Source organism: Penaeus vannamei, chromosome 30, assembly GCF_042767895.1.
Source record: "Penaeus vannamei isolate JL-2024 chromosome 30, ASM4276789v1, whole genome shotgun sequence".
Taxonomy (NCBI): Eukaryota; Metazoa; Arthropoda; class Malacostraca; order Decapoda; family Penaeidae; genus Penaeus; species Penaeus vannamei.
In genome coordinates, this window is record NC_091578.1 from 23,875,291 (window position 1) to 23,885,290 (window position 10,000).

The window sequence follows — 10,000 nt, forward strand, 5'->3', positions numbered from 1 at the left end:
CTTGTCTGTCTGTCTGTCTCCCTCTGTGTGTTTCTCATGTCTCCGGTTGTCTGTCTGTTTGCCTGTCTGCCTGTCTGTCTCTTTGTCTCCCTCTGTATCTATCTCATGTCTCCGTCAGTCTGTTTGTCTGTCTGTTTGTCTGTCCGTTTGCCTGTCTGTCTCTCTGTCTCCCTCTGTGTCTCTGTCTGCCTATCTATCTGACTCTCTGTCTCTCCCAGTCTCTCTCTATTTCCCCTTGTATTCTTTTCTTCATATTCGTTGGCATCATCTTCAGAAAAAAAAAAGAAAAAAAGAAAAGAAAAGAAAAAAAATCCCAACGTCAACCTGCTTAGCAACACGACTGGAAAACCCACTTCCCGATATATCCTTATCAATATTTTATCTTTATACATATGTTTTTTTTTTTTTTTTTTTTTTTTTTACCCTGTTTCGAGTACATGCAACGCGTATTACAACATCTGTGCCTCTCACACCGATAGCGTTTGGTTGACAATTTCTATTTTTAAGATGTTTTTTCCTTAGTTCCCACATACATCTACAGTTCCATGTTAGAATTTAAGAAAACGAGACGAAAGTATTATTCGAAATCGGTCAAATACATTTTCTTGTATTGCGAAGATATTCATTCTCGTTCATATCTTTTTTACAATTTTCGACATGATGAGAGGTATTGTGGTGGTAGTAAAGTTTGCTTAAGTAAAGAGAGGATTCCTATCTATATACGTTCCTTGAATTTGCGTGCGTGTCGTAGAGGGTGCGTGCGTGTGTAATGAAAGAGGAATTATAGAGAGAAATGATGATGATGATTATAATAATGATAGTGATAATAATAATGATACTGATGAAGATAGTAAAGATGATGGTAAGAAACGATAATGTTCCATATACATTTTTCGGGTCGCTGGATCGCATCGCATACACGCTGTTCATTCATGGATTAGGGACTTTTACAGCCTCCCCCTCCACTCCTCTACCCTCCCCTCCCCTCCCCTCCCCTCCTCCCTCCCCTCCCTCACCTCCCTTCCCTCTCGTCCCCTCCCTCCCTTCCCATCCCCCCCTCCCCCCCTCCCTCTCCCTTCCCCTCCCTCCCCTCCCCTCCCCTCCCTCCCCCTCCCCTCCCCTCCCCTCCCCTCCCTTACTGATCATGTTTGTGTTTTTTCGTGTACGCACTCTATGAGGGATGAATGTCTTTCATGTACGCACTGAGGGGGAATAAATATTATTCATGTATGTACTGGCAGAGGAATACAACTTTTCTATGTGCGTACTTTGGGGGGGGAACTTTTTATGCGCATACCAAGGGAAGACTAAAGTTTTTTATGCTTGTGCTAGAAGAAGGATAGCATTATTTTCTTCTGTGTAAGAGACATAAATAATAGATGCGCAGGTACCTTGGAAGGGACTCTATTAATAGGCAGGTACCAGGGAAAGAAGACCCCTTGATATCCATACTAGGAATAAGTATCACAAGATACATAACAACAAATTGATTACCTTTTTTCATATGTACCCCCCCCCCCCCCGATAAAAGGAAAGAAAAAAAAAAGACTCGCCAGAGGGAAACAATTTTTTTTTATGCATGCCCAAAGGATGGAAAAAGATGCCTCTCTGCTTATTACATTTTTATGCCCGTTCCCAGGGAGGCATATCTGCCCTTGCCTTCCTCCGGGAAAATAATTCCTACTTTCTCCCCCGCTGCAGGAGAGGAAGGCCCTTGCGCCGGCCACGTGTGCGACCACGGCGGCGTCTGCGTGGAGCGGCAGGGGCGGCCCGTGTGCGAGTGCCCGCAGTGCCCGGCCCGCCTGGACTTCGTCTGCGGCTCCGACGGGATCTCCTACGACAACGAGTGCCGCCTGCGGGCCGAGGCGTGCCGCATTCACCGCAACCTCACCGTCAGATACCGAGGCCGATGCAGTGAGTGGCAGGCGCTCCGGCGTCCCTCTTTATGTGTGTGTGTGTGTATACAATATATATAAATACACACACACACACACACACACACACACACACACACACACACACACACACACACACACACACACACACACACACACACACACATACACACACACACACAGACACACACACACACACACACACACACACACACACACACACACACACATATATATATATATATATATATATATATATATATATATATATATATATATATATATATATATATATATATATATATATTCAGAGAGAAACAGACAGAGACGTTCACGATATATCTCTCACACCCCATCTTTCTCCCTCCCTCCTAAAACTCCCTTCCTTCCCACACTCACCTGTTCCCCTCTTTTCCTTCCCCCTTCCCTCCCCTTCCCTCCCCTTCCTTCCCTCCCTCCCCAAGCCCGTCCCCAAGAAAGTGCTAATCTTATTTACCAACTAATTGTCCGGCGCATTTGAGAGCTCCTTCAAAGACGGCGCCGCGATGCCTTGGTGTCGTCCTGTGAGGCGCTGTTCGGGTGTTTGCCTTGCCTTTGGGCTCTGTTTATCGTGCCTCCCATTAGTAAATGGCACTTGCTTTGATGCCATGTGTGCCGGACTCTAACTTTTCCTGCGCTCGCGCTTATGTCATTTTCAGTTTTCTCTCTCTCTCTCTCTCTCTCTCTCTCTCTCTCTCTCTCTCTCTCTCTCTCTCTCTCTCTCTCTCTCTCTCTCTCTCTCTCTCTCTCTCTCCCTCCTCTCTCCCTCCCTCCCTAACCTCCCTCCCTCCCTCCCTCCCTCCTTCCTCTCTTTCTCTCTCTCTCTCTCTCTCTCTCTCTCTCTCTCTCTCTCTCTCTCTCTCTCTCTCTCTCTCTCTCTCTCTCTCTCTCTCTATCTCTGTCTCTCTCTCTCTCTCTCTCTCTCTCTCTCTCTCTCTCTCTCTCTCTCTCTCTCTCTCTCTCTCTCTCTCTCTCTCTCTCTCTCTCTCTCTCTCTCTCTCTCTCTCCCATCTCCCTCTCCCTCTCCCTCTCCCTCTCCCTCTCCCTCCTCCCTCTCCTCTCCCTCTCTCTCTCCTCCTCCTTCCTTCCCTACCTACCTCCTTACCTCCTTACCTCCCTTCCTCCCTCCTCTCCTCCTTTTCTCCTACTCTCTCTCCCTCCTTCCCTCCCTCCTTTCTCCCTCCTTCCTTCCCTCCTTCCCTCCCTCCTTTCTCTCCCTCCCTCCCTTCCTCTCTCCCTCTTCTCCTCCTTTTCTCCTGCCCTCTCTCCCTCCTTCCCTCCCTCCTTTCTCTCCCTCCTTCCCTCCCTCCTTTCTCTCCCTCCCTCCCTCCCTCCCTCCCTTTTTCCCTCCCTCCCTCCTCCTCTCAGCCCCATCTCACGGCCCGCCTTTAACCTCGTCTGCACCAAAAGGTAATTCTTCCTTTCACTTAAAGTCTTTCTTCTCTCCCTCATTATCCTACGCCATTATGCTTCCTTTTTTGTGTTTTCGTTTTTTTTGTTTTTCGTTTTTATCTTGTTTATCACCTTTCTATTTTCCTTCTCTCGTCAGTTCCATTTCCTTTTTCCTTTTTATTCTGACATCCTTCAAGTTGTCGGCCTTTCATTTGGAGAATATATAATTAACATCTTGACATTTTTCTTTCTTTCTCTCTTTCTGTATCCGTCGTTTTCTTCTGTCTGTCTGTCTGTCTCTCTCTCTCTCTCTCTCTCTCTCTCTCTCTCTCTCTCTCTCTCTCTCTCTCTCTCTCTCTCTCTCTCTCTCTCTCTCTCTCTCTCTCTCTCTCCCTCTTCCTCTTCTTTCTCTCTTCCCTCTTCTGTCCCTTCCTTAATTCATTCATTCCTACCTCCCTCTCCTCCCTCCCTCCCTCTTCTTCCCTCCTTCTCTCCCTCACCCTTCTTGTCCCATTCTTTTTCTGTTCTTGCCATTCATCAATATCCTTCTTTTTTCCTCCGTAACATGTTGATCTCTGTTCTGCCATCCATTCGCAGCACTTCAACTTGAACCGCTGAGTCGCGACCCAGAATCCCGCAATTCAAGGGCCATTTTCGATCTTATTTTGGTACTTATTTTTCGGTCTGATTTTGATGCCCGACCGACCCTAGTTTCGGATTTCGAGAGACGTCCGTGATAGAAACCTGGGCGAATCGGAGAGCGAAAATCTTCGCGATTCCTTTGCAATGCGATTAATGATGAAATGGGTCTTCTGCCTCAAGTTGCGCCCTTAGGCAGAGCAGTCTAGGTCACCTGTGTTTAAATTCATGGAGTGCTCTCCAGACAGTATTAATAGATTAATTGATGTTCAAAGTTCAGCGGAGGGAAAAGAGAGGAACGGAAAGTTACAGTCGGATACTGTGGACGCTTCAGCGGAGCCCATCAGACGCATTCAGAATTCATGTCTGACTGAGGCTCCTCCATCAGGTCGGCCAAAGGTCAGCTCGGGTCACTGCCTGGCCTCGGATCTTGCTGGACTTTTTCGTCGCGGTCTGTGGTGCGGGACGGTCCCCTGGTCTCGCCGGTTCTCTCGTCTTTTCTGCTTCCTTTTTATCTTTTTCATTCTCTCTCTCTCTCTCTCTCTCTCTCTCTCTCTCTCTCTCTCTCTCTCTCTCTCTCTCTCTCTCTCACTCTCACTCTCACTCTTCCCCTCTCCCTCTCCCTCCCTCTCCCTCTCCCTCTCCCTCTCCCTCTCCCTCCCTCTCCCTCTCCCTCTCCCTCTCTCTCTCTCTCTCTCTCTCTCTCTCTCTCTCTCTCTCTCTCTCTCTCTCTCCCTCCCTCCCTCCCTCCCTCCCTCCCTCCCTCCCTCCCTCCTCCCTCCCTCCCTCCCTCTCCCCCTACCACTCCCTCTCCCTCCTTCCCTCTTTCCCTCTTTCTCTCTCTGTCTCTCACTCTTTCTCACTCTCTGTGAACGCGTGTGTGTGTATGATTTGTTTGCTGGTCTCTTTATGTTCCAATTTCTTTTATCTGTTTATTGATGTATTGATTTATGTGTCAATTTATTTATCTGTTTGTGTATCAGACATCATTTTATCTTCCCATCCACTTTCTCATCTTCCCTTTTTCTCGCTCTCCCCTTCGCTCGTCCCATTTCTCTCTCGGGCGATTCATCAGTATTTCTTGCTTCTGTTCGATTTTAGTACAGCTCTTAATCAACTTTTTCCATCCGTTTTCATCATCCCTCCCTCTCCTCCCTCCTCCCTCTTCCCTCCTCCCTCTTCCCTCCTCCTTCCGACTCCCACCTACCACATCCTCCTTTTCTTCTTCGTCCTCCCACGCACCTCCTTTATCTTCCCTCCTCCCACTTCCTCCTTCCCAACCCACCTGTTCCATCCTCCCCACTCCTCCCCCCCACCTCCTCTTCCCACCTTCTTCTCTCCTCCTCCCTCCTCCGCCTCATCCTCCCTCCTCCTTCCATTCTCTCCCTTCCAATTTTTTCCTTCTCCTTCACTTTTTCTATTGTTCCCCGCTCATAAAACGCATTTTATTACCCTCCCTCATTATGTTCCGGTGGAGGCCTCTCCTTCATGTTTATTCCCAACTATGATTCTCCCTTCCTGCTGCATAGCTCCCTCTCCTTCTTCTTCCCCTCCTCCCCTCTCTTAATCCTCTCTTCTCTCCTCTCCCTCCCTCCTTAGGTTTCCCTCTCTCCCTTCTCCCGGCTCTCTCTCTACCTTCCCTTCTCCCTCCTTCCCTCCCTTTCTCATCCCTGCTTCTTTCCAGACCTCCCCCTCACCGCTCCTTCCCTCCCTCCCTCCTCCCACTCCTCCTTCCTCCTCCTCCCTTCTTCCTCCTCCTCCCTCCCTCCCCCCCTCCCTCCCCTCCCCTCCCCCATCCCTTCCTCCCTCCCTCTCTCGCTCCCTTCTTCCTCCCTCCCTCTCCCCCCCTTTCACCTAATATAAATGCCTGGCTATCCCCCTTTCGAATGAGGGGAGAGGAGAGGAGAGGAGACAGCTTTATTGCCTCATTTGCGCTAAGTGAGGGGAGTTTATGAGGGCTAATGACCGTGGGCTTCTTGCAGGCGGCTGTGAGGACAAACAGTGCGATTTCTATGAGGTTTGTGAGGCTGACCAGGAAGGAGTCGGCCGCTGCGTGTGCCCCGAAGGATGCGATATGGTGAGTTCGTTTCGAGTTTTTTCTTTCTTTCTTTTCTGTTTTTCTTTTGGGGGGGAAGGGGGGGAGGGTGGATTGAGATGGATAGTGGGTGTTAGGGGTGAAAAGGAGGGAAGGGTGAATAATTGGAGGAGGGATGGATAGGGAATGAGGGTGGATATGGAGATGGATAGGGTGTGTTGGGGGTGCAAAGGATGCGGTGGATGAATGATTGGAGGAGGGATGGATAGTGAATGTAGGGCGGATAGAAGGGATGGATAGGGGGAGTTGAATTGGATGGAGAGTGTTGTTGGTGGATGGATGGCGTTAGGATTGGAGGGGGTAATGATAATCATAGAGTACCATTATGTATATTGTGTGTATAGTGGCTTGGCATGAAGGGATGTTTGATGGTGGATTTTGTGTTTGTCTTCATTGTGTGGTGTGCTTGTGTGCCACTGGAAAAGATTGAGAAAAGGATTTTTTTTTTTAAGAAACGCTTTCGGACTTGAATTTCTAAATGGCACGTATTTATTTTTTTAGGATTCTTATTCAGTGAGGTTTTAGTTGACTTAAATAAAAGTAATTCATGAAGCCGCTTGCATCCACGATTTTTTTTATTATTTCTCTCCTTTTATTCAGTCCTTACAAAGACATGATTCATGAAAGCGAGTGAAAAGCAAAATCACCAGATAAGATTATATGATAAAAACGGGAATGGGAGATGCCTCACGAGAGTATGAGGGACTTTGAGGGAGTATGAGGGGAGTATAAGGGGCTACAAGAGTGAATGAGGGACAAAATGAAGGTTTAGTTAATTAGTTTGTAAATACTGTTACGCTAGCAGATGGAGGGAGACAAACGTATTTTTAATCGATCTTTTATGATCATTTTGGGATGAAGGAATAATGGCTATTGAATGTGAATCGGCAGTGTTGCAAGAATTAGATAATGATAATAAAGGTGATAAGGAAGTGATAGAGATAATGATATTTTGATATTGATAATATTAACAATAGTGACATTAACAATATCAATTACTTCCTCTTGATATATTTGTCTAAATACTGTGAGACAAATTTGAGAATAAGATTATTTCACCTCTCTCTTCCTTCCTAAAGGACCCCGCTAATATGCCCATTTAATACCGACTTCATACCCACTTCATACCCACTCAGCCCGCACGCCCTCGTTCGCAGGTTGAGAGCAAAGTGTGCGGCACGGACGGCATCACGTACCTGAACGAGTGCCTCCTGAAGGTGGCCTCGTGCCGCAAGAAGCAGTTCGTGATGGTCGCTTCCAAGGGCGACTGCGGTAAGGGGGCTTGGCTTCTGCTTCTCTCTTGATTTGCGTTTCGTTTTTTTTGTTTTCCTTTGTTGGGTTTTGGTGTGTATGCTTTTTTTTTCTTAAGAATGTTGGTATTTTTTAGGATTACTTATTGGGAAATGAGGTAAAGATAGTGATTATATTCATCATCATCATCATCCGAAGCATCATCATCATCATCATCTCTCCCATCGCTATTATTACCACCATATTTTTTCCAGCATTATACTCACTATAACCACAATAATGATAATAATACCTCTTTCTTCCCTCTTTCACCGCGTCTTCCCCTTCTTTCTATTATCCTTCCTTCCATCCTCCTCCCTCTCTCCTTCCCTACTTCCTACTCCCTCCCTTCTTCCCTTTTTTTCATCTTCCTCTCCCCTTCCTCCTTCTCTTCTTCCTTCCTTCCCTCCTCTCTCCTTCACTTCCCCCTCCTCCCTCTCCTTCCCTTCCCCCTCCTCCTCCCTCCTCCTCCCCCCTCCACCCTCCTCCCTCCCTCCTCCCTCCTCCTCCCTCCTCCTCCCTCTTCCCTCCCTCCTCCTCTCCTTCCCCTTCCACTTCCTCCTCCCTCCTCCTCCCTCCTTCCCTCCGTTCCTCCTCTCCTCCCCCCTCCTCCCTCCCCCTCCCCCTCCCCCTCCTCCCTCCTCCTCTCCCCCAACAGACTTGTGCCAGCACGTGGTGTGCAAGTTCGGCGGGCGGTGCGAGGCTGGGCGCTGCGTGTGCCCGACCGACTGCCCTCCGACCCGCGAGCCCGTGTGCGCTTCCGACGGCGAGACCTACGAGAACGAGTGCGAGATGCAGAAGGCGGCGTGCGGGGTCGAGGGCGGCCTGAGGGTCACCTTCGTCGGGGAGTGTTCGGAAGCGCGCACCTCCAGTGAGTACTTTTGGGTGTTTGTCTTTTTCTTTTCTCGTTCTTTCTTTCGCTCTCTCTCTCTCTCTCTCTCTCTCTCTCGCTCTTTTTTTTTTTTTTTTTTTTTTGGGGGGGTGGGTGCTGTGTTCGTTTGTTTCTTTGCCTTTGGTTTGTTACGTTTGGTGTATGTGGGCGTGTGTATGATATGCATACTTACTCCTCTGTTTGTATGTAAGTTCCGTACGAATATTATGTTCTCGTATTTGGTTTTCTGTTATCAAGTGTTTCGGTTCATGCCATTAAGTCCGTATTATAAGCTAATTGGCAACTGCCCTTGTTCCCTTTGCATTCCATTCGGCGGATTTCAACCGAACAGGAGTTGCAGAAACGTTCAACAATTTTCAGTGTTCATAAATAATCATTGCTGGTAGAGACTGGGGGCATTCTGCCTGCGCCACGTTCATCACGCAGCTCATTCATATCAGATAGAATTGATATTGTTAATAAAGTGGATTGTATTAATTCGTAATATACCGTTGGTTAATAGGAATAATTGTCCAATGAAAATCTGGCGCACGGAATAGTTTAGTGAAAGGTGGTGTGACTGCGTTTGGATTCTTTGAGTTCGGATCGTTAGCAGGAATGGCGGTTTTTTCCTTTTCTCTTTCCCTCTTTGCTTTACTTTCACCTGCCATCTTGATGCGGCGAGATGCGCTTCGGAGAGCAACCCCTGCCGAAGGTTCTTGCTTGAGGTTGACCTGAGGTTGGTTCGCAGGGCGACCTTCCTCACGAGTCCAAATTGTGTCCCCGAGGAACGTCTTGATAAATCTTGCTTTTAGGAGCAAGCCAAAGCAATAAATCTCAGTAAAGGGCGGTCGCAAGAACGCTTCTGACCAACCTAAAGCAAGAAAGGTTGCTCGCCGAAGTACTTTTTTGTATCTGGGATCTTTGGTTTCTTACTCTTTCTTAAAGATAAAAAACGGATATCCACCCTAAAACTAATAAATTCCATCCTTGTAAGTAATATTCTGTGTTCATTAACTCAGGTGAGAAGAAAAAACACTGCTATCCAAAGTGTTCTACACTAATTTTCATGATGTTCGTATTACTAAAAATGAGAGTAGCTTAATCTTAATGAGCGACACTTGAGTTTGTCTGGGCTGTTACTTGCTTGTGTGACGCTGCCCTCGTGTTGATCTCTCGTCACCCTCACTAACTGTGCCAACAACATCACCCACACTGACAACACCAGAACTTGACACGTCTTCCATTTGCTGTGTTGTTCCGAGCGCGCGCACACACACTAGTACAAACCTACACACACTGGTACACACTCCGTACACACGAACACACGTAGCCGTACGCCAGGACCCAGCGACGCCCCGACTAACTCTCGCCCCTCGCGCCGGCTGCCAGAGGACGAGCCGAGCCCCGTCCGCCCCCGAGACTCGTCGCCGCCGCCGCCCCCCGCCGCGGCGCCCCCGGTCCCCGTGCACGCCCTGGCGCCGGGGCCCGCGGCCGACGTGTGCGCCTCCATGACGTGCGAGTACGGCTCCACGTGCACGGTGCTGGAGGACGGCCTGCCGCGCTGCTCGTGCCGCCTCGACTGCACCAACGTGCCCCAGAGCCCCGTGTGTGCCTCCGACCTCAAGATGTACCCCAGCGAGTGCCTCATGAACAGGGAAGGGTGCCAGCGCCAGGTGGAGCTCAGGCTCAGGCCGCTGGAGCTGTGCGAAGGTAGCCTGCCTGCGTCACCGCCACCCGTCACCCGTCACCCGTCACCTCACCACCAACCCTGCATGA

General features: G+C 48.8%; 1 protein-coding gene across 5 annotated transcripts in view; it reads left to right on the plus strand.

The window, feature by feature from the left end:
• LOC113807270 (agrin) overlaps positions 1-10,000 on the plus strand; it is a 419,514-nt gene that overhangs the window by 386,042 nt on the left and 23,472 nt on the right. For 3 of the 5 annotated variants that reach the window (XM_070143152.1, XM_070143154.1, XM_070143155.1), the window contains exons 8-12: positions 1,702-1,914; positions 5,948-6,042; positions 7,218-7,332; positions 8,009-8,221; positions 9,614-9,934. In XM_070143152.1, the coding sequence (XP_069999253.1) occupies positions 1,702-1,914; positions 5,948-6,042; positions 7,218-7,332; positions 8,009-8,221; positions 9,614-9,934 (957 nt within the window). The remainder of the gene's footprint in view (positions 1-1,701; positions 1,915-5,947; positions 6,043-7,217; positions 7,333-8,008; positions 8,222-9,613; positions 9,935-10,000) is intronic. The other 2 variants (XM_070143153.1, XM_070143156.1) reach the window with 1 other exon arrangement.